The 26,022-nt window shown below is 35.0% G+C and overlaps 1 protein-coding gene across 1 annotated transcript in view; it reads right to left on the bottom strand.

Moving 5' to 3' along the window:
• Window positions 1-26,022, bottom strand: part of LOC149426501 (putative G protein-coupled receptor CG31760) — an 83,425-nt gene that overhangs the window by 9,332 nt on the left and 48,071 nt on the right. The window contains exons 4-7 of the mRNA XM_089639908.1: window positions 12,755-12,911; window positions 10,148-10,339; window positions 8,220-8,367; window positions 1,553-1,664 (exon numbers count right to left, since the gene is read on the bottom strand). Coding sequence (XP_089496034.1) covers window positions 1,553-1,664; window positions 8,220-8,367; window positions 10,148-10,339; window positions 12,755-12,911 — 609 coding nt within the window. The remainder of the gene's footprint in view (window positions 1-1,552; window positions 1,665-8,219; window positions 8,368-10,147; window positions 10,340-12,754; window positions 12,912-26,022) is intronic.

Raw genomic sequence — 26,022 nt, 5'->3', positions numbered from 1 at the left:
GGTAGCCTGTGGCAATGATAGTGGAAAGTAGTAGTAAATTAATCACCGTCCTGAGTGAAGTAAAACTTGATTATGCCCGTGTTCAAAAAGGGTTACAATTGCCACCACCTAACTACAAGGATGCGCGCAGCTTCGAGGGGGCTACTTAAATGAAAAAAATAGAATAAAATCTAATATAGTCAACTAAAATGCTACAGGTAACTTAATACAGGGTTTTCCAATAAGAGGTGTTATTTTGATATTCAATCGTAAAAGATCAATGGTTCCGTTGCTTGTGTGGCACGTAGCGCCGTCTTGTTGAAAGTAAACGTTGTCCAGATCAATACCATCCAATTTCGGCCATCAAAAAATCATTAATCATCTCTCGATAGCGCAATCCATTCTCCGTAACTGTTGCTCCAGCCTCATTTTCGAAAAAGTAAGGTCAAATGACTCCGCCGGACCATAAACCGCACCAATCAGTCACACGTTGAAGATAGAGAGGCTTTTCAACAATAATTCTTGGGTTTTCCGAGCCCCAGATGCGACAATTTTGCTTGTTGACGAAGCCACCGAGGTGAAAATGGGCCTCATCACTCAAGATGATTTGCATTTGATTCACTCAAGTGAATTTGAATAATGTCAATGCGTTGTTGAAGCGTGTATCGTTCCATTTTTATTAATGGCGTAGTTTCTACTTGTCAAATGTCAAAAATAACAGCTTTAAAAGTAACATCTACCGAAATAGCGGGCTATTCAACATAACACCTCTTATTGGAAAACTCTGTACTTAACGTGCAAAAATGCATTGTCCACACGTGGACAGTGACTTAACATTAACCTTAGTAACGGCTTAGTTGACAATTATCACTATCTTTGCTACTGATTACTATAACATAGCCAATCAATTTGGGAGGTGGGTTTGGGTACCGCTGCCCCGGGAACCATTTATTGGATAACCAACACCTCTGCCATAGTTCACCCCTAGTAACTCGCTATCTCTGATGCCTTAGCAGGGGTGCCCTGGTTCATGGGGTGAGTTTTTTCTCTGCCTTGGCGGCGGATACGTTTGCCCACCTACTGCGTGGCGGGCCAAATCGGGAGAGACTGGTTGAGGGAGACCTTTTGACCTCTCCAGCCAAACTCTCTCGACTCATCGCCTTGCAGCGCAGCATGAGGGATAGGTTCATACGTCCGTCACTCCTGGACTCATTGACCCCCAGATTCCTCCCCACCCCTCATACATTTTTCCTTCTCCGAACTTCATCTCCTTCCTTTCTATAAAAATACCCTCCACATAGCATCCCCAAAGATGACATAAGCTCTGAGGGATTTTTTTTTACTCAGAGCCTCCTGTGTGGGGCTAATGTAAAAAAAGCATTTGGACTATTATTTTGCAATCCCAATTAATTTCACGAAGACTGAACAGTGTGAACTGAAAAAACAAACTGAAGAGTGTGAACGTTGATAATAACATTCAGCAGTGTTTTGACTGTCATTTATAGTATAAACAATTTTTACAGGTATTGTTGTGAAATATCAAGCACTGAGGTGATTTGAATATATTTATTACCTTCAACAAGTGAGCCGTTAAATCCCAGGGGGTGTGTCGGAGAGTAGAAGCCTTCCCTGCAGCGGCAGACGTACGCCCCGCGGGACCAACGCTTCCCGGAGCGGGGGGAGCACTGGAAAATAAACATCTTTAGCGGGTGTTTTACACTGTTCCTGTAAATGATGAAAAACGGTGCCGTAACGTATCTAAGGTCCCGCCGCTGAATGCTAAGTTGTAACATCTCTTTCGGTTGTAGGTTAATAGAAACAAAGGGAGATGTGGCGTGGAAGCTTGCCGACTGTCAGCGACCTAAGATCAAATGCACGGACTAGCAAAGCGGCATGCAGTGGAGCCAATAGGCTCTGCCACGGCGCGGGCGGTACCATGCGCCGCTCCAGGTCGCCGCGCAGAAAAGTTTTATTTATTTATTTTTATTATCAATATAAAGTTTTTTTTAGAGGTGTTTTTCGATATCTGTCTCACTAGGATATACCTGTGTCGAGACAGAGCGAGTCTTTTGGACTTTACTGTTCTGCGCGTTGGCCTGGAATGGCGCGTGGTACCGCCGCTCCAAAGTGTACGTGTGGCAGAGCCTAGTGGAAGTTATGCGTTTGGTGTGTAGGTAGAAAAAAGGCTAGATGCGATTTGCAATAGTAGTCTCTGATTGAGGTCGTACGTACGTCATCGACGATCGTCCTCATCCTTCTCACCCGTCTTGTACGAAAACAAAGACAGAAGATACTAGAAAGATGACGCCACGTACAATCTCACGTACGGGTCTAGTGTAGCGATACTTGTGCTCGCGGATTCATAACTAATAATGGTTAATTTCCTTTGTTTCTACTATCCATGCTTTCGTTCATGTGTTGTGTGTGAGATTTTTGTGAAATTTAACAAGCTAATTTATTTGTATATAAGTACGTAATTATTGGCTTCTTACGCCGTGTAAATCGCTGATAACTCATGACTCATAACGTGACACTTCAGGTGAAAATCGTAACAAAGTATTTAAAAAACACGCGTTATGTGCAGAAAAGTGCAGGGCATGTTTAATTTTACTTTTACTACTTATTTTCGCACAATATCTGGAAGATGGGACCGGAACACTGGCAGCGGTGGATTGCCACTACTGCCACTATTCCGGTAAACGTTGAATTTTTGTAATGTACCTCAATAATTGGGGTCTTTGCGAGGTTGAAAGGAATATATTTATGAAGATACGAAAGAATGCGCAAATTATTTCGATCTATGCATTTATTGTCCACAGTCAAACTGATAAATGCTGTCGATATGACTGGCTACATCAGATTTATAAAAACCACCCCATCCCCCTTTCCCACCCCATAAAGCAGAATGTAATACCTCTTGATGAAATTTTGCACACTTGATGTTCAAAATTAAATGAAAATTACTATCTACATCTGATAAAACTCTACAGTGAATTAATCCCCGGGAAACTCCGGGGACTGCAGTTCGTATGAAATTAAATTTATTGGAATCCTTTATAAACATTGGTAATGTCAAAAAACTGTAACCGTAAAAAATTTAACATGATGAAATAATAATTGGTTAGGCTAAGTTAGGATACGTTAAGAGTATTGTTTTTAAATAACTTTTCTTCACTTTCTTCAATGTTTTGCTTCATAAAACTAAAAAAAAACCTCCGAATTCGTGTGCAAACAGTATTTATATGGAAAATTTAAGTGCCAAAAAAGTTTATTTGATAAAACAGTAATAAAATAATACTATTCTAGCGGATTCTAAACATTTTTATCGAAAGTTTTAAAACAACCTAAGATTGTGTGTTTGTTCTCATTGAAATGTCCATCCCACCGATGCCTGATGAATGCTGCCATCGGCGTAAAAAAAGAATGCTGGATAAGATGACGTCCCCATCACAAAAAAAGGCCTCGGGAATGATTTCTCCAGTGGTTGAAGATGAGGAATCTGACGGAGCATCGGACTATTCCGACGTGTCTGAAAATGATAGTGAAATCCCAGTGTCCTCAGTACAGATACTGAACGACACTGAAGCAAGTCTAAGAGCACTCCAAGATGTCCTTGCTGAAAAGCAGTCAAGAGTCTCAAAGGATCAACAACTGCGGATAAGCGCATATGTATCCGCTGTATTCAGATCAGTTTCACAGCTGTTATTGGAACGAGAGGGCTTCAAAGCTGATCTGGCAACAGTCAATGCCAAATTAATAGTGGCAAAGGGAGAGATCGCGATTGAAAAAGCAGAAAACCAACACAGGTTAGAAAAAATATTGCAGTTGGAGTCAGATCTAGGACCAGTGATGCGTAGAGTAGCCGATGCCACGGAAGCAAGCCTATCGTTTGCCGATATTGTGAAAAATGGCCCACAGAAGATGATACCATCAATCAACCGCTCAGGACTTAACGTTGGGACCCCCAAACCTGCTGTATGCATCTTCCCAAAGCTGGATTCTACAAAAGATAGCGACGATACGAAACAGCTACTAAAAGATACATTACGACCATCAGAACTTGGAATCCGTGTGACGGGTATTAGGAGAATCAGAAACAAAGGCGTTGTAATCCATACTGCAACACAAGAAGATCAGGATAAAATACTGAAAACCCCATGTCTAGCAAACTCGGACACTCTAAGCCCTCGATTACCAACAAAACGGCTTCCAAGGGTGATTTTCTTCAACGTTCCTCGTGACCTAACGGACGAGTGCTTCCTAAAAAATGCCTTAGCAGGAGCCCAGGACAAAGCAGGCCTAGATTTCGCAGTAAAAAGTTGCAAGCTAAGTCACCTTGCTGGCGCTCGAACTGGATCAACTTGCCACCGGGTCTTCGAGGTTCCTGCCCACATTCGTCACGTGCTGGTGGAGCAGGGGAAAGTCTTTGTGGACTGGAATGTGTGTCGTGTTCGTGACTTCATTGGACTTACAGTGTGCTCCAAGTGCCAAATGATCGGACATTCCTTCAAGTTTTGCAAGGACCAGCAAAGATGTGGACACTGCGCAGGCGAAGGTCACGCCCGGATAAACTGCCCAAAAGCCGCCGCCGAGCCTGTCTGCGCCACCTGTACAAGATTTGGGAAGCCCGCTGCACATCCGACTGGAGACAAGGACTCCTGCCCGGCCTACAAGGCTGCCCTTGCCAAGGACTTTGCAACTATTGATTATGGCGTCTAATTACATTGAAGAAGATGACGAGGTAGATTACGAAAATACTCATAATTTCTGTGATTGGCTAAAGTTTCATAGCAACTACAATATGGAAAATATTAATATTGTTTCAGTTGAATGTTAGATCGATTTATAAATACTGGGATACTTTGAATGTCTACTTAAATACTTGTTGGAAGCATATTCATGTGTTAATGTTATGTGAAACGGCTATAACACCGAATCTTGTCTGTCTGTATAATATTCCTGGATTTAATTGTTACAACTATTGCCGAACTAAAAAATCTGGAGGAGGTATATTGCTATATGTTCGAAATGAATTCACATTTCAACAGAAAACAATAGAAACAAATCATTTTGAATGTGTGCTTGGCTCTATGACACTTCCAAACAAGAGTATTTTAAACATCATAGCAATATACCGCCCCCCCAACTCTAGCCAACCACAATTTCTTAATGAAATATCTGCCATTCTGCATACTATAAGCCCCAAAGAAAATGTTTTACTTATAGGAGATATTAATCTAGACTTGTTAAATTGTCAAAACCCTATTATTATGGCATATGAAAATATAATGTCGGATAATTATTTAATCAAATGTATTTGTGACGTAACTAGAGAAGCAGTTTTAGCAGGAAAAGTTACTCGTACTTGTTTAGACCACATATTTGTCCGATTTAACAGTGGATGTAAACAAAGCGATTCTCTTTCCTCATGTGTATGTAATAATATTACTATAGCGGATCACTTTTTAACTGCAGTTAATATTAAATATAGTGCAAGGAAAGAAGCCCCAGAACACGGGGAAAGAATTTCGTTTTTATCGCAAAACAAAATCGACAAAAACATTCATAATTTTAAGTGGCACTCCTTGCTTGAGGAACAAGATTGCAATATACTATATAGTAAAATTAAAAACAACTTTAAGAATTTGTATGAACAGAGTAAAATCGTTATGAATTATAAACCCAAAAAAAGACCTCTGTCAATAAAACCTTGGATAACTTCTAATATCTTAGAAAACATTAAAAAAAAAGATTCATTGTACAGAAGGTGGAAGAATTTTTCCTAGCAATCAATTCTTTGAATTGGAATATAAAACTTTCAGAAATAAGGTGACAAAAGAAATTATTAAATGTAAGTCTACCTTTTTTAACAATAAATTCAAAAATTATTTTGGAAATACAAAAAAAACTTGGGATGAAATAAATAAATTATTAGGACGCAAGTCCAAAAGTAGTTGTGACGAAATAATCTCGAAATATATGTTAAATACGAATAATGAAGAAACCGTAGCAGATAAGTTTGTTGAATATTTTACAAATAGTGTTAGCTCTATGATACATAAATGTGATTATTTAGCATCGACCGTCAGGCCAAATGAAGTGCAACATAGTATGTACCTACCCAGAGCTACCTGCCAAGAAATCAATATTATTGTTAGCAAATTAAACAATTCAAAGTCACCAGGGATTGACAACATTCGAATGTTTGACATTAAGACACATATTAATATTTTAGGGCCTGTTATAACACACTTTATCAATTTAATTTTATCGCAAGCAGTAATACCAGATGAACTAAAAAGTAGCATCATTAGGCCAATTTACAAAGGGGGCAAACATACAGATATTCAAAATTATAGGCCAATAAGCATATTGCCAGCCCTAGAAAAAATACTTGAAAAATACATTTCCATAAAACTTAATAAATATCTAGAATCTTTCTCTTTGTTGGATCCCAACCAATATGGATTTCAAAAGAAAAAAAGTACGGAAATGCTGCTTCAGGAATTTTCAAATCACATAAATTATGAATTAAATCTAAAAAAACAAGTTTTGGTTTTATTCATAGATAACTCTAAGGCATTTGATACCATTGATACAAATAAACTATTAGAAACACTGGAGGCAATAGGAATTAGAGGAAAGCTGCTAGTTTTATTAAAAAACTGATCAACAAATAAGAGTAAAAATTCTTAAAAAATTTAGCAAAAGAAAATATATCTCAACAGGTGTTGCACAGGGGTCAATTCTAGGGCCAACCCTTTATATTATTTATGTCTCAATTATGAGAAAATTGTTTTCATTTGTTAAACATTTTGTATATGCAGACGATACGGCGCTCGTAATATCGCACGAAGATCTGGTTGCTGCAATGAACCTTATGCAACATGATTTTATTGCCCTACTGAAATGGTCGCATGATGCAGGCCTCTTTATAAACGCCAAAAAAACTAAAATTATGCACATCAGATCTCCACACGCCAGATGTAATGTAATTCCTTCATTATATACACACACATTTGACTGCATACATAAAAATGTTGCACAGCCCTGTTCATGTGAAACCATTGATTTTGTCAAAAGTTATGTATATTTGGGTGTTACTATTGACTGCTACATGAAATGGGATGTACAAATTGCTAATGTTTGTAAACGTCTACGAGCTATTGTGGGTAGGATTTATAAAATAAAATATTTCGTGCCTATAAGTACTTTAAAGTTAATCTACTTATCTCTGGCTGAATCCACTATACGTTATGGAATTACTTCTTGGGGACATTCTTGTAAAACTAATGTAAGCTATATACAAACATTACAAAACTCCATTATAAAATTGTTAATCCATAAATATGACAATCAACACAGAAGTAACATTAAATTAATATACAAGTCTCTGAATATTTTACCTGTCAGAGGATTATTGTTTTATAATATTGTAAGTCAACATGTTATATTGTCTGATTCATTGTATAGGGAAAGAGTTTGCCATAAACATAACACAAGATTCACTCAAAATGAAGGACTGGTAGTTCCGAAATGTACTAATAAATATGGTGAAAGAACTTTAAACTATATAGTACCCAAAATGTTTAACTTATTACCAATGACAATTAAAAATAATAACATGTATACTGCTAATGTTAAATATAATCTAAGGAAATGGTTAATGGATAATAATGATCTATACTGATACCCCTGAAATGGAATTCATATTCTTAGAAAATGGAAAAACAATTATTTTGTAATACCTGACTACCTACCTCTATTTATGAAACTATTGATGTACTTGTTGATAATACTAATTTGTTCATACATTTATTTTTACTTGCTTATTTTATAAGGCTTTTATGTTTTATGTTGATAATACTAATTTGTTCATACATTTATTTTTACTTGCTTATTATATAAGGCTTTTATGCTGCTATTTAAACTTTTCTGCAATGTAACCAATTTATGTAATTATGTACCGTTCAAATTGTATCTTATGAATGTATAAATGTTGTCTCTATGTCCCTGCTGACAAACTACATAAGTAGTTTAGCGGGTTTAAATGTGAATAAATAAAAAAAAAATAAAAAAATCATGGAACCCAAGAAATGAACATGCATCATTTGAAAAAGAAACATTTTTGATTTTAACGAATATCATCCCCTATACATTGTCAAAGTGAGTTTGAAATACAATTTGTACTGCTTATTGTACTAGTACGTAGATACTTAAAAAAAGTAAATATATTTTACCTTAGTGGTGAAATTTGAGCATTTGTGAGTACCCCGGAAGACGTCCAGTGGCTCGGGAGTCACCGGCCCCGGGGCGGGCGGGGGTGCGTCACACTGGTTCAGCTCCAGCCCAGACACGTCCAAATCCAGGGACACCAAGGAGCTTGCGCTGCACCAAAACATTGCCGATACAGATAATCTATTTCTCCAGAATGTCCCTCCGCAGATTACCATATATATTTACTAAAAACACCGCTACTATTAATTAGTATTTTTTCTATCTCCTGAACTACCGAATTTTTTTTTTCCGATCACGGCATTGCATGCCGAACGACGCGACGCGTGAGTGTACGTTTGTGAAAGTATTATTTGTAAGACGCATGTTAAATATATTTATGTATGTTTATAGTATATTTGCAGCATCTTCCACAGTGGAAGATACTCTCAGTATCGCCCTGGTGTAAAACCACTCTTTCAATTCATTCGTAATTCGCGTTATTTTTAAGAGGATAATTAATAATTTGACCAGATTTTCATTAAATCAACAGTATTTCATATCAGTAAGTTTTCTTCGTGTATGCTATGAAGTTATAATGATGAATTGAATCAATTTTAAACCATATTCCACTTATTTTATTTTTTGACTGTTACGGTTTCAGCTTATTATAGCTATATCCAGTCTAAAGATAGCTATAAGTTTAAAATTGTTTCGAAATAACATTCCTTGACTGATAGCATTAATAGTTAGTACATAAAAGAGATGTTGTAAGTTGTAATTACTAATAATCGCGGTGTAAATATATATTATCGTAAGATCAGAATAGTAAAAAAACTTTCCTATTAACATATTCGTATTATCCGGGCTAAAGGCCGGCCTAACTATACCAACGCTAAACCAGCGCGTAAACAATATAATTTCGGTTGTGACCTGACATTCTAAAATGCAAAAATAAATAATCTTATATTTTCAGTACGTGAAAATCTCGCGAAAGTCAAAATTCTTGACAAATCAGTTCCAATCTCGAAAATGACACTTAAAATAAATTTCTGTTCAAAATATTACATCACAGGTAGGTAACTTATATCTTGTCTGAATTCTTCACACATTCAGTTCCATTTCTGAGAACGTCGAAATTAATACTTTGACAACTCAAATATAAAGCGAATTTGTGTGTCGTTCTTTTTTCATATACATATAAACTTTATATGTATTTACTGTGAAAAACAGGGAATCCAATAACACTTCACAAATTTTACAAATAATAGCATACACACATGAATTAATTCCATACATTAATTACACCAATTTAGACGCAGCTATAAAATGTCTATTTTAGAATAAAGGTGGTTTAAGAGAGTAGTCATTCCCCCAAAAGCATGATCATAGTAAGTAGTTAATTGAATCAGAGTTACGTATAACGCACAGAAAACCAAAATCAGTATTTTGGTAGTGAATTTATGCCGCCGTTATTAGAATAGGTACTTGGTGGTGTAATAAATGGTCATCATAGTTGCCTTCCAAGCAGTTGATCAGGGTTCGTTTATCGGCCGTACAATAATAATCGGTACAATATTTATGCTATATTTTTGTTTGTATCCGTGACGCGCTACACTGAGAAAAAATGAGCATTGCTGATTTATTAAAATCCGGTTAAAAACGGGATTGCAGGCCGTTTCATGTTAAACTTGAACGATGACAATACAATGACAAAATGCGAAAATATTAGAATTTTAAAGAACACGTATTCCAGACATCGAGATAAACACATTCGTGTTTTACTTAAAGTTTATTAGAAAACCTGTCAATTCATTCATCAAGGCCTGCAATCCCATTTTAAACCGGATTAAGAAAAATTCGAAGAGATTCTTAATATATTAGCAATATTTTATATCAGTAAGTTTTCTTCGTGTAATAATAATCTAATAAGTAAAATGTTTTATGTTCAGACCTATCTGCCGTGGGGCCGGGCAGCAGCACGGTGTAAGAGAGGAGCCAGCGGGCCGCCCTGCAGCTGTAGTAGGGGGCGCTCCACCGGCTCAACTCCGCCCCCCCGCCATCCACCGCCCCCTCCTCCAGCGCCCCCATCCCCGCCCTCTCATCGTCTGCCTGACTGCGGTTCACTCCCTGAATTGACTGCCACCTGTATTCAATAATTAATTACTCAATATAAAAGAATAACGATTTACCTACTTACATCGTAACGTATCTATTTTATAATATACCTACGCATTCATAGATGGCTTTAATGTATAAAATTAATGAAAATACACATTTTGCAAAGTTATTCTTTTACATATTAAAGCGACAAAAAACTCCAACAACGGCGGTTTGCGCGAGGCTCACTTTTTAATAATTAAGACGAATTCGTACGATAATACATAATTTTTAGATCGATACCCGCGAATGTTAATTTTTTATATTTAAGATTAATAAAAACAGCACCTCACCATTAAGGTTACATTACATTATTACTACGTAGTAATGCAAAATAATTTTTTTATTTGAAAATTTGGTCGCCTAGAAATGTTTCATATGCTTTAATTAAATAATGAGAGTAGAATACATCTTGGCCTTTGAAAGAATCGAGTATTTTTTAGACCAGAAAAAAATAATGTGTAAGGCCTATGAAAACTGATTTAAAGTTCAAAATCTCCTACTTACGAACCCATTTTCGGTAATGGTTTTATTGTATAATGTGGAAAATTAAGTTATTTATAAAATGTTTGGAAAAAAATATTTATGCCTGAACATCCACAAAATAAAATAAAAGGCACTTTTTGGCCATGTTTTTTTCATGCATAAATCAAAACAGGCGGATGGTGTTAGGCGGGAATTTAAACCTTATCGCCATTTATATAAGGGGTGTTATTGATAACGGCTCGATTTAAAATATTACACGACGTAGTGCATCGCCTTAAAATATTTTATGTAAAACGGTTTTAAAATTTTATAAAACGTTTTTCAATTATAAAATTAACGGTAAGCATCAATGTTATTTTTCTAAACAATGATGAACTAAATCTAAGATTTTAGTAATACGTTCATCAGAAATAATTAAAACAAACCATACGGAAAAATCAATTTTCCAGTTTGATAGTTATCCAGAATAAGTTCCAGCATAACATCTTGCTAAGTATATCATAATATATTATCATTTAGTATCAAGATTTAAAAACAAAATAAGACGATTAAAAAAAACCACAACGCTTTATTTTCTGTTGTAAAATTATACAAATAACAGCGGCAAATGGGCCGTTCACAGCTTTTATCGCGGGTATGCACCCAATGCGAAAGCTACACTTCACTGAACCCGATACAATTTCAGCCACATCCAATAATTATATATTATGGTAACTTTGTAAATCTAATATTAATATCGATCATACAAACACGTATAAAATTACACTATGCTTAAAATGGAACCGTACGGTTCTGAACCGAGAATCTGGCCCTACCCAACGGACTTTCCAGTGATTCCCGAGCTTATTTGGAACTTATGTATATGTGTAGTTTACTGTTTGCTGATTTGATATTTTCAATTAAAAACAAAAATATATATTTTATATCACACGTTACCGTGAGGTTTTATCTAGAAAAATATTTTTTGTTTGTTTTTAATTGAAAAAAATGTCACCGGACAGCAAAATGGCATCTACAGGGTTTTCCAATAAGAGGTGTTATTTTGATATTTAAAAAAACTTTTCCCGTAAAATATCAATGGTTTCGTTGCTTGTGTGGCTCGTAGCGCCGTTTTGTTGAAAGTGAACGTTGTCCAGATCAATACCATCCAATTTTGGCCATAAAAAATGATTAATCATCTCTCGATAGCGCAATCCATTCACCGTAACTGTTGCTCCAGCCTCATTTTCGAAAAAGTAAAGTCCAATGACTCCGCCGGACCATAAACCGCACCAAACAGTCACACGTTGAAGATAGAGAGGCTTTTCAACAATAACTCTTGCTTTTCCGAGCCCCAGATGCGACAATTTTGCTTGTTGACGAAGTCACCGAGGTGGAAATGGGCCTCATCACTCAAGATGATTTGCATTTGATTCACTCAAGTGAATTTTAATAATTTCAAAGCGCTGTTGAAGCGTGTATCGTTTCATTTTTATTAATGGCGTAGTTTCTACTTGTCAAATGTCAAAAAATGACAGCTTCAAAAGTAACATCTACCGAAATAGCGGGCTATTAAAAATAACACCTCTTATTGGAAAATACGCACGCGTATTTGCATGCAATCTTGTGTCAGAAATTCAAAGCAATTGGCGAAGAACTTGACGGGTGTTAGGATTTTAAACAAACGAACACTAACATTTTTTATTTAGACTGTCAATAAATTTCATGTGGCACTTGTGCCGTTAATTCTGAATAAATAAATAAAATAATCTGAAATACTTACAACACAATCAACCTAGTATAATTATTTTTTACTTTGGATATTATTTAACTGTAGTAATAAAGCTTGAGAAATATTTCCAGTAATGGGATTCGAGAGTAATTTTTCCATCCATCATTAAACAATCATATAAATAAGTGAGATAATAGAACTTGCCACGGAGATAGAAGGTCCAGTTCTGGCTCGGGCTCGGGCGCGAAGGCGGCGCGCAGCACGCTCGTGTCGGTCCCATGACCCTCCAGCACGAGCGCGCGGGCGCCCAGCGCGCCGGGGGTCGTGCGCGCCAGCCCGCGCGCCACTGCATCCAGAATATCTAAACAATGGAAAAATTTTATCAGTTTTGAGAATTTTCTACATTATTTTTTTGTAATATGCAAAACATAATACATAATTAATGAAGACAATATTAGCGATTTCTAAACGAAAATCTGAAACAGAAAAATCAGAAAAGGATACGGTCACATCTAGGACACGAACCCAGGAACCTTGTCTTTCCGGGACACCGCTCTACCACTGAGCTAATGGGACCCTATCCCCCTCGGTCACTTTTAACTGTATCATACTTTGAATAAGAACTACCAACATTGTCTTCATTTTTTCACCGCACATTTTTATTGGCAACTATCTTTATTAAATATCCTGGGTTCGAGTCCTAGATGTGATCGTATCCTTTTCTGATTTTTCTGTTTCAGATTTTCGTTTAGAAATCGCTAATATTGTCTTCAATAATTAAATATTACAATTTGAGGTTTTACTCAATAAAGTTATTCCGAAAAATAAACACAATTAATGCTTTATAAAGTTGGGTTCAAGTACATTTAAGTTGCCATTATGTTTGTCTGGGCGATATACATATTTTTCTTATTGATACATATAAAAAAAGAAAAGTTAATAATGTTACGAATAACCTGACAATATTTTAAAATCTCCTACTGCCACCACAGTAAGCGGAAAGTGTTGCTTGTGTTGTGATGGAGGACTTAGCCAGCCGAGGAATTGAACACACTAATATCTACTGGGTGGGACCCACACGCGATATCAACTCAGCCACCGACCGGTCAACTACAATAATTTTTGAATAAAATATGAATTTGTAATGTTAGCCTCACTGTGTGCTTTACCCGTGCTGGGGCCGCCATTTATTAATCCTGGCTAGACATAATTTTACCTGTTCTAGGAAATTAAATATGTATTGTGTGATAGGTCTTATTTTAAAAAAATCACGGCATATTATAATTCGAAGTTTTCTATTCAAATATTATATTATAGGTAGGTGCACCTACTGTATCGGTTGTTGAATGCTTCACACAATCAGTTCGAATTTTAAAAATGAAACATAATTTCAAAGCAAATCTGAGTTCTAGAGTTCATTGAACCAGAGTTACAGACAGACACAAAATCGAAATTGTCATTTTTGATTATTAAAAAAATATCATTGTTCAGTTGGTTTTCAAAAATAATCTACTGTGTAGACAACAGAAGTTTAAATAATATGCTGTGTAGACATCCGAAGTATAAATAATCTACTATGTAGACAACCGAAGTATAGATAATATGCTGTGTCGACAACCGAAGTATAAATAATCTACTATGTAGACAACCGAAGTATAAATAATCTACTATGTAGACAACCGAAGTATAAATAATATGCTGTGTAGACAACCAAAGTATAAATAATTTACTATGTAGATAACCGAAGTATGGATAATATGCTATGTCGACAACCGAAGTACATATAAATAATCTGCTGTGTAGACAACCGAAGTATACATTAACGCACATTTTTTATGCTTGTTACCGGAATATCTAAAATAGCGAAGCCTCCGTCTGGTACGTTTGTATATAAATGTGAGCATTTTTTTTATTTCTTTACTCGTAAATGTAAGCATTTTTCACATTAAGATAAAAACATATATTCATAAACTTACATAGTATGTCAAGGTATTTAATCTGCGTCCTATGGAATTGATTTTTAAGATGGCGACCAGTTTTGGTAAAGGGCATTGGGTGAGATTTTGTAAAATTAAATACTGTATTAATAATACTAATACCTACTTATACTAATTTTCATCTGTAACTCCGGTTCAATGAACTCTAGAACTTTTGCTTTGAATTTAGTTTCATTTTCAAAATAACCTACAGTTTAATATTTTTTAAGTGCTGTTTTCAAAAGTTGAACTGATTTTTCGAGAATTCAGACTATCCCCATCGATTTACATAAGATGTTTAGATGATATAGGAAGCAAAAAAATAGTTCCCCTTTTTACCTCTAATTAGTCAAATTTGATATACTGTGTCACTTTCAAAACTGTTTGAACACATTCAGACGAGCGAGATAAAAAGGGAAAAAAAACATTTAAATTGTCGTTTTCAAAATTACACAGCTCATAATAGTGTCCTGACTCCTAACTCTTCCATGAGCTAAGGTTTTGATGTATTGTGGTCTCCGTGAAGGCTTAAATTTCCAATACAAAACTGTGTTTACGAAATTCAAATGGGATGGAGAACTACGATGTCAGGATAGCGTAAGTGAGACAGAGCGCTGAGTTACTGGACTTAATGGAACATTTGTTTTCATTTAAATTTGTGTGGAAGGCACTTCTAGTGTTATTCTTTATTCTATGGCACAATACACGAAGGACGTTCTACATAAAATGCAGAATCTTTGGTTGGTATAATGGATCCATATCTGTTTGGAAAGCGTTTTTGGAATAAATACGAATCGAAATATAACGAATTAGGTAATTTTCTTCTTAGCCTCCCCACTGATCCTTATGGCCTGTAACTTGTAACGCGGACCATGACAAGAGTCAGCGGTACAAGTTACAAGGCCACTGTTCCTATGGCCTTGTAATCGACCGTTCCGTGAGACCCTCGGAAAAGCGTTTTGTTTTAGTGCCGATACAACGCGCAGTGAACACATTACACTATTTTCTGTTGGCGTTTGCAGTTTTATACCTTTTCTGTCCCTTCTGTTCAGATGTTGCTCAGGTGGATGGTAAATCAATACAAGTAAGGATAGCAAAACAGTTGTTCTGGTACTTTACCTAGGTGCGTGCTCAATTTGGAATGTGATGAGCTAAGCCAAGGGTCTCTTTCATGTACAGTAACAAAAACACGAAAAGATTCTTTAAGAACTAATCTCGTAGCCCTATAAATCTTAAAAAAAATGGTTGTTATTTTGTCCCATATTACTGCAAGCAGTTGTAATAGATAGATGTGATAAATACGTATAACTTATAAATAAGGTAGTATTTAACTTGCGGTCTGTTGTTTGATGACCGCTGGGTGGACTGATTGATCGAGAGTACCTACCTAGTTGATTTTTTAGCTTCATTGCTATTTTTTCAATGTGTTTTCGCGGAGCCGTTTTTATTTATTAAATTTAAAATAGAACCCTTTTATGTGGTCTAATATAAAAATACATTTTTACATTTTAATTTGCACTTTGACTATTCCTCAAAATTTATTAAATTTAAAATAAATAATTTTTCTTTAAATGTTCTTAATCGATATACATTATAATTTCTCTGGGAACTAAACTATTTATTTGGACGCTAAACTGTACTGTAAACAATTCGGTATTTTAGTTTTGTCTAATCTTTTTAGTCTTTTCTTTATATCTTGTAAGATGTGTGTGTGGATGTCTTAATTGTAATTATAGTGATTTGTTTTTGGGGTATTATGCCGTGTTGCGATGTCTCCTTCTTTAGCCAACGTTTCGGAGAGTATTGCAGTGTCCGAAACGTTGGCTAAAGAAGGAGTTAGCGCAACGCGGCATAATACCCCAAAAAACAAATCGCTATAATACTTTTGGCCGTGAAAATCTCAAATTATACCTTTATTGTAATGTTGTTTGTCTCTAAAGTAAGTTGGTGGTAATTTGATAAACTTCGTACAAACAAATTAAAAAAGTTGTTGATAATTCTTTGTTTACCACTCATTATAGCTAATTCCTCAAATATTTTCTTAATTGATTTATATTTATTACACTTTCAAATATTATTACCTACCTGATTTGCCGTGTAGATAATCCGGCTCTGCGTCGATGGTGACAATTGATAACCCTTTGTGTGAACCATGCCCTGGTTTAAAAAGCAATTTGTCGGACCCTTATCATAAACATACCCCGACAGTCACAGCAACGACATTATTGATAGTTAGAAGGACCAATGGTGTATAATTTAGCGATTATAATTTATACATCAGTAAATACAGGTACTTAATCTCTTTGTGTACTTATCAAATTTCGTCAATTGTTTACATGAACGGGTGAGGGTGTATTTTGTGTGCGTAATAGATTCTATAAATAGCCTTGTTTATCGATGTTTCTATATCGAGGTTTCATACGCTGTATATTATAAAGGATACGCGATTCAGGTGAGTTCGTTTTCAGGCGGCTCGAAGTACGGCTGAGTGCTTCCTGTCAAAGCGTTTTCGCCATAAGCTAATGAGGCGAACCACCCTTAAATCTTCATCCCTTTATATCAAGCATCTACATTCAAATTACATCAGCCATTATCTATAACACTGTCGCTGATACGGGAGATTTTCCCAAATTTACAGCCTAAACCAACTCAAAATACCTTCATGAATAATGTTTTAATCTCAACGCGTTTTTGTACACTGAAATAAGATAACGAAATGCGAGGTTTTATTTGAACAATTAGGAGTAACATAATACTAAACCGGTTTTATAAATTATTGTCTTATAGGTATTTAGTTTTACCTCTTCTTTTCAACCTATACAATGCAGAAATAGGATAATGAAATGCGAAGTTTTATTTGAACAATTAGGAGTAACACAATACTAAACCGGTTTCATAAATTATTGTCTTATATTTAGTTTTACCTCTTCTGTTCAACCTATACAATGCAGAAATAGGATAATGAAATGCGAGGTTTTATTTGAACAATTAGGAGTAACATGTACTTAACCGGTTTTATAAATTATTGTCTTATATTTACTTTTACCTCTTCTGTTTAACCTATACAATGCAGAGCGTATTAGCCAGAAGTGATTAAGTGACATTTTTTTCATAACCGAGTTACAATGTACATATTTTGTCATTCTTTATTCATTATTAAATAAGCTATTATGTCGAATAACACGTTGTTTATAGCAAATTGAGCATCTTTATAGTCACGAAGTTCACACCAATAATTGTATAATAGTATAACAAAATAATAACAATAACAAAATCACCAACATATTTTAATGGTTTTTGAAAGTGGGATAGTGTGCGGAAATGCCTCAAAATAACTAAAAACATTTTGGTGACTTTTAGAGACAAAAAATATTACTACTACTACATGTTGTATGCAAAAAGTCACTAAGTGCAGTTTTTATTATTTTATACTATTAATATAAATAAAACAAAAAGTCAGTAAGAGCCCGGTTGGTGTTATTATTCTAGCTCGGATATAATTGATTAAAGGTAGCCGAAATTTTAAACTCGATTATCTCAAAATCAACATTTTGTTAATTAATGACTTCTGACAGTAAGCTGACGATTTCGACATGTGTTCAGACCATACATAGTTACAATATTACGGGCAATCGATTGAACAAATATAGAACACTATGAGTGAAAAATAGAGACGGTAAACTTAAGCAAAGAAGGAATAAAAATAATCAGATTACAAAGAGATCATTTTCCAGAGACGAAGACGAATCAATGAATTCTCAAGGACACGGGTACCTAGTTATTATGTAGGAGTAGAACGGTTCCTCTTGACGTCGCTACCAAGCTGAAGAGGAATAAACAAGAATGGAAGACGGATGATCAGCAGAGTTTTCATTTGGTGAACTGACGAGGTTAGCCTCCAATGAATTATGTGAAAATTGTATCTGCAAAAATAGAATTTATTCCAACTTCCATCGCCCTCTGTTGAACCCGACCACTTTGTCACCGATTTAAAGAAATTTCCCTATCCAGGTAACATGCAGCCATCGGTCGTCAATCCATGGAATTCTATACATCAGAATATTACGGGACATTGGCTTTTAGAGTTCGGTACAGTAAGCAGGGCGATTATGTAACGTACTGTAAAATGTAAAGTTTTACCTTTGCAATTAAGGCAGAACAATTATATGGTAAGGCTGTTAAAAAGCATTAGGGAAAGTACAGAATGTCTATACATGATATGAACTCTAGGGTACATGAGAAACTTATTGTGTAACTACCATCTCCAACCCAATGTTAAAGTGTACTTACTACTCCCTGGTCCTCTTTGTAAAATAGTACATTCCATGTTATAGTTAGCTAAACGAACCTTTATCGTATATAACTCATACAGACTGACACTTTTCGTGACCTTTTTGCTGAACATATCTAACATGGAAGCTGGGAGTGAGGGAGTTGGAAATACGATGATAAATTTGAACCCAGATTAAGTCGTCCAGTTGAGAACTAACCCTTCCGTTTAAAACTAATTAAGTGCGGTGAAAAGCGGTCCTGAGACCTACACTTAACTCTGAACAAATGTTCCGTGGAGAGGTCACCAGGTGAAAAGGCCGCATAGAAGCAGCTTAAAAGTGTTAGCAAAGCGGTGGCGCAAATATTATTTTAATTAAATGAAAATAGGTTTCTCCGAAAAGGCAAATTTTCGAGATTTATTGAGTTTATGCAATTTATGCACGCTATGGAGAATTTTACAATTTTTTTTTTAAGAAAAATTTAAAGAAAATATATCATATCAGAGGAAATACTATGAACAGATATTATTTACTATAATCCAACATACTATAATATAAAGGTCCCAGAGGGGTCCAGAAAACGGAAGCATGAAAGTGGTAAAATCGAGAAATGGAAAATTGTAGGCGAATGAGAAATAAATAAAAGAGAGATGGACAAAATATTTTGAGGAAGTCTTCGAAAGCGACCCGAGTGACAGAGATTCCAGCTGGTAGTCAAATATGAATCATGACGGTGTGAATGTTACCAAAATCAGCATGGATGAGATATGTAAGGCTGTCAGTTTCGACGATAAAGCTGCTGAATACTTTGAAGGCGATAGCCGTATAGTTCTCATATGGTCGTGCAAACATTTTAACAAATGTTTAAATAAGGGTTACACGCCATTAGATTGGAGAAGGGCTGTGATCATGCCTCTATACAAAGGTAAAGGGTCACGTATGGAACGTGGGAATCATAGGGCTATTTAAGTTCAGTTAAGTTCAGTTGACAAGATGTATTGTAGTATTTGGATTGAAAGGGTAAGAATGGAGACAAAAGATTAAATATGGGATGTGCAACGTGCTTTTATGAGTGGAAGGGGGTGCATGGACCAGATCTTCTCATTGCGCATGCTCCCTGAGAAGTTTCTGGAAAAAAACCAGAAACTTTTCTGTGGCTTTGTAGATCTACAAAAAGCATACGTCCGAGTCGACAGGAAAAAGCTATGGAAGGTGTTGTCCAAGTATGGAGTGAATACGAATCTAAAACAGGCAAACGCATCTCTCTACTAGGGAAGGGTTGCTTGTATTACGGTGAACGGTGGTTTTACGGGGTGGTTTGATAGAACAAAAGATGTTAGTCAATTTATACATTGATGTATGCAAGAATTGAAAGAGGTGATTTTGAGTAATCTGAAAGTATGTTGCCTGTTGTATGATGATGATGCGGTGCTGATTGCTAACAATATGGAAGCATTGAAGAATTTTCGGGATTTGAGATTTTGAACAAACGAACATTTACATTTGTATTTATGTGTGGATTTAGAAGATGTCGAAGAGAGACTAGACTCCCCGGCGCGGACTTTTACAGAGTATTTTGATATCAGATGCAGACAGTAGTTTTTATTTTTATTTTGAACGTCAAGTGTGCAAAATTTCATCAAGAAGTATCAAAATCCTACTTAAAGGGGTAAAAAAAGGGTGTTGTTTTTTCGATATATCATGTAGAATTTCCTCCAGCTTTGAAGATCAAGTGGTCAAAATCAATCTCCAAATAAAACAGTAGTTTTGTTTTTAAAAAATGCACAAACCTACACCGGAACTCCTTTCTTTGTGTAATACTAGCGCAGATCCGTGAAAAATCAAGGGATATTATAAATATCGGATTTGCGAAGCTAAAAGTTTTAAAAATTGCCTCAGTGCCTTTCAAATGAAGAAATTTACCCATCGAATGTTAGTTAACTTGAAAAATTACGACATTTATCCACCCGCTAAACATTTAAACATAAGAAATACAGATTTAGAATTAAGAGTTATAAATAAATACAATAATTTTAATAAATACTTTATCACTTGCTGATGTGATTTATATTCCTACCTATCAATTCCCATTTTGAAAAATAAAACTTCACTGAACTTGAATACAATTTCAAAACACGCACCCATGAACCGAAAACCGAAATTAGTATGCTTAATTATTTATGAGTTAAATTACGGCTGTTAAAAATTGATAGTAAGAACCTATTGCGTAATAATTTTTTTTTAGTACTTATTTAAGTATTTAGATAGAAAAAAATATATAATAGCGTTCATAATATTATGTTAAATTTTATTTTTTATCTTCCAAAAGGCTATTTTATACTTAAGAGAGATAAGGATCTAAAGTCAGTTTTTATTTCAAGTTTAAAAATGGTTATTTTTGTTCCCAATACTTGATCTTCATTGTTGTTATTATTTAAATTTAAATTTGCGAATCTTTTGCGCGGTTTTTTTTCGATTACTGTATAATAATTACTAGCCATTTAATAAATTAAGATTCGAAATTTTAAAATTGGAAATTCATATGTCATACGGCATATATTCTGGTCTATTATAATGTGTAATTTCTATCACCTAAGAAATTCTAAAAATATAGAACTATAGGATTCATATGTCTTATACTGATTTATAAATGTGGAAATTCTAACCATACAATTGTAAATGTTCTTCAAAATGCCCTGAAAAGAATCTCAGACATGTGATATCCCGAAAGAAACCATTCATCTGTTCTGAATGCATTTACTAATGTTATCCAAATGACCCTGGTAATAAATTACATCTTTGCGATTCTTTCAAGGATAAAGAAACCCTCCTGTCACTTCGAATGCAATCAACAATGTTCTCAAAATTTGTTTTGACACCATCGCCATTCCATTGTAAGAATATCATGTAGTAAATAAACAATTTGGCTGTCCTGAAACGGGTATCCTTCCCAGTTGGACAGACAATGGTTCATTTTGTTTTGTATAGTTTGTAATTTATATATACATATAAAATAAATAAATAAATAAAAAAAATTAAGTTCTATTTCTGATTACCGTTTCTCCGCTTACGATAAAATAAATCACCATGTAATATGTTCAATAAAGTAATAGGTGGATTAATAAGGGATGGTGGGACAAGTTTAGTAGTAAACACGTGCCACGTCCCTGCGAGGTTCAAATTGCTTTTACCTAGTCTACGCGTTCATAACAACATTATGTAACTTCGTCAAAATCAATATCTTGATGCTAAAGCTTGGGTGCAAGTGCACACTGCACGTGCTGTAAGCACATTGCATGTTGCACATAAGACCGAGAAGTAGACTGTATTAGGATGGGCCGCAATGTACGGAGAATTCAAAAATCAACTTTATCCCTTGATACGACAACTCACGAGTGGTAAAAAGTCATAGTTTTCGAGATATTGGCACTTTTATGAATTCAGTGAAAATCAAAACGTGATACGACAACTGACGATGGACCGGAATTTAGTAAAACGTCATTAGTTTTCGAGATATTGACACTTTTATGAATTCAGTGAAAATCGACACGCAACTCTGAATATTTAATTATTGATCACAAAATTAACACGACAATTTATCTTTGAAAAATAAAATAATTTTACCCGATTCTTGAGTAATTTGTTTTTTATTGGCTAACTTCGACTCCTCATCCAGAAAAAACTTAACGCGCTAACTTGGCAAGTTATTAAAAAATGCTCATTTAGTACAGTTTTTAAACTAGACTAAAATTTCACTTCAGAAAAAAAGGTGTTACTATTTTACACAAAGAGCTCCAAAAATGCTGCAGAAACGTAGGGAAGAACCATGACAGATGGTTTTCATGGACAGATGAAAGCAAATAAAAATACGGCTTCATGAATGTGCACAATCTTCATTTTATTTATCCCTCGATGGCAAAAACTTTGAAAACTGATCGAAGGTGTTAATTTACATAAAATTCATAAAATTGCCACTATCTCGAAAACGAACGACTTTTTGGTCCGTTATGAGTTGGCCTATTAGCCCTACAAAGGATATCGTTGTATCGTTGACTTTTGGGATATCTTGTTTATAATATATTTTTTTAAATATGAGTTGAGTGTAGCCTCATTTTATATTAAAATACATATTCAGAAGATTTTAGCTAAGGATTTAGAGGTAACCGCAAATGAATTAAGGCGATGCACTAAGTCGTGTAATATTTTAAATCGAGCCGCTGTCAATAACAACCCTTACGTAGATGGCGATAAGGTTTAAATTCCCGCTTAACACCATCAGCCTGTTTTGATTTATGCAAGAAAAAACATGGCCAAAAAGTGCCTTTTATTTTATTTTGTGAATGTTCAGGCATAAATATTTAATTTATTTTCGATCATTTTATAAATAACTTAATTTTCCACATTATACAATAAAATCATAACCGAAAATGGGTTCGTAAGTAGGAGATTTTGAACTTTAAAGCAGTTTTCATATGCCTTTACATTATTTTTTTCTGGGCTTTAAAAAGACTTATATAAAAAATACTCGATTATTTCAAAGGCCAAGATGTATTCTACTCGCAGTATTTAATTAAAGCATCTGAAACATTTCTAGGCGACCAAATTTCCAAACCAAATACTACGTATGGCATTGCCTTAAATGCAAAGGTTAAAAAATAATACATAATATTTGGTATTTTTACGGAATATCAAAGATCACCATTTAGAAATAGTTTAATCCGTGTTGAGTGCCAAGATCTCAATAGCCAGATACTTTCCAAACGTTCCTACATTTTCCACTCCAGTCTCACGATCATATTGGCTTCGGATATAATATGTGATTCTAATAGCTTGAGTGGTATTCAGACAAAAGAAACTTACTTTTGATTCAATATTAAATTACGAAAAGTTAAATCGTTAAAAACATTTTAGTAATATAATATTCTTAATTCAGAATTTGGGTGAGTTAGTTACAATCTCTAATAGAGTTCAGTTTGAAATCTCTAATAGCCATTGGCGGTAGGCCAAGTCATACTTGAAAATTTATAATTACTAATGTATTTAACGTATGTGCTGATAGTGGAGGATGTTATAATATGAGCTAAAACTATAGTTTTGTTCGTAAATAATTGATTATTGAACCTGCATGGAGAAATATGTATTGTTAAAAAATTCCATGCCAATTTCCCGATAACATATTAGTGAATCGGAGCACGTGTTCTTTTCCTAATAAATATCTTGACGGAATGCGACACTTTCAATATCAGTCAATGTCAATATCAGTATTTGTATTAACACGTGTTCCGCCGCCCTCATAAAAACTCGATGTTATCTGATACTTTGTTAGGAACTCTATAAATTCATTCGTTAAATTGAAGAGATTTTTAATAAATTAACAATATTTTATGTTTTAAAATTAAACAATAACTTTGTAAACATCACTTAAGTAACCTCTAAGTGATGTTTACAAAGTTATCGTTTAATTTTAAATTATAATGTCACATCACAAAGTAACCGCTTCATATGAAGAAATATTTTATGTCATTATATTTTCTCCGTGTGGGGTCGTCCTGTCGTCAAACAAAACAAACATTATGACTTTGACATATTTGACCTATGTTACGCCCAAATGGATAAGGGTTTTCCAACTCCACCGGGACTTTGAAGTCCCCCTCCTTATAAAACATATCTTAAGTCTCGCGGAAACATTTTATGCGGGAATTTCCACCTGAAAACGCGTCTATAAATTGCCTAACCAGGTACGATGAAAACGTACGTACTAAACATAAGAAACCCAACCAGATCCTTCGTAAAGATTAATCTCCCCATATTGCATCCATGTTCCCTTGCAATAATCATTAAAAACAAACCTAAAATACATATTTTTCCAACAACTATTAATATAAATTCATTGCGAAAGAGAAAAGGGGGCCTTTTTGTCCCGGAGCTCTGTATGCCAATATATCAAAAGTTAAAAGATCTATGGTACAGAGCCAAAAGCAGAATGGAATATTATACAAATTCTGAAAAAAATGTAACGGTCCACCCTAACGGGCATGCAATGTGACTGGTACTTGAGGCTAAATTTGCATCTTCCTTATCCCCTTCGCGGCGCGAAGGTTCGCTAATTATTCCGTTACCAGTAAGTGGACCAACTTCCCTAATAATGAGTTTCCAACAAAATCTTCCACTACATCCAACATAACAAGTTGCAAATGATGCAATGTAGGGGCGTCGTTACTGTAGATATTGGGGTAACTAGAGAAATTCATGAACTTAGTTTTCATTTTGACGACTGACTTTTAATCTGAATAATGAAATAACATTTGGAGTTATTACAGTTGCAATAGTTACATAGTTGCAATCAAAACATTTAACGGGCGCATTTACATTACACCGTCAAAATTGAAATAAACTAGAGTATTAACTCGTGAACTCATTAAAAATATAAACTCTTCTCATGGAAGTTATCAAATTATTTATAGCGAAACTGGAAACACAACATCAACTCGTGAATACTGGAATCATAGCCACTTTATAAAGTATTTTCATTTTCATGAATGCTGAAGTCTCGAGAAAGTCAGTTGCTAATTGCTCGCCTAGATTTACGTCCGTCAAATTACTCCATAATAAACAGCCCACAGTTAGTTAACTATGTCAGGTTAGGTGCTCAGGAGGTCTAGCACGGAGATCGGTACCTACAGTCATTTGTCAAAACGATATTGACTGAATTCGTGATCTATGGTCAGTTGGCAATATTAGCGAGCACAGTCAACGACGCGAGACAAAAAAGCCGCTAAAACTGACGCGGCCCCCCCTAGCTGTCAATTAAACGGAATGGTGGGGTAAATGTTTAATTTCACAAATTAAATTATTATCTAATAAGCTCATTAATTAATATAATTAATAAATTGAAAGAATTCGTATACGCAGCGAGCTCGTTCGGGCAAATTACCCTACGGGCGTATTATGACCGTTCGGGCTTTGAAACAAAATTTGTTTACCTAACAAGTTTATTCGAAAGACCTTATTAACTCATTTATTTTCTTTTTAGTGTCAAAAAGTACATGCGGACTGCCAATGTATGTTAAAGTTTTGGGTAAAATTCGGTTTATGGGAGTCACTCGAATAACCGAAATTGAACTTGATTTAGACTAATTTAGGGCTAGGGAATCCGAATCTGTAGAATTAGGTGGGGGTCGGCACTATTAACTGAGTTATAGGGTTTTGAAATTTCGTACGCGAT

Source organism: Hesperophylax consimilis, chromosome 1, assembly GCF_061612785.1.
Source record: "Hesperophylax consimilis isolate HC1 chromosome 1, BYU_Hcon_1.0, whole genome shotgun sequence".
Taxonomy (NCBI): domain Eukaryota; kingdom Metazoa; phylum Arthropoda; class Insecta; order Trichoptera; family Limnephilidae; genus Hesperophylax; species Hesperophylax consimilis.
Note: the sequence above shows the minus strand (reverse complement) of the source record. Positions and strands in the feature narration are given on the sequence as shown.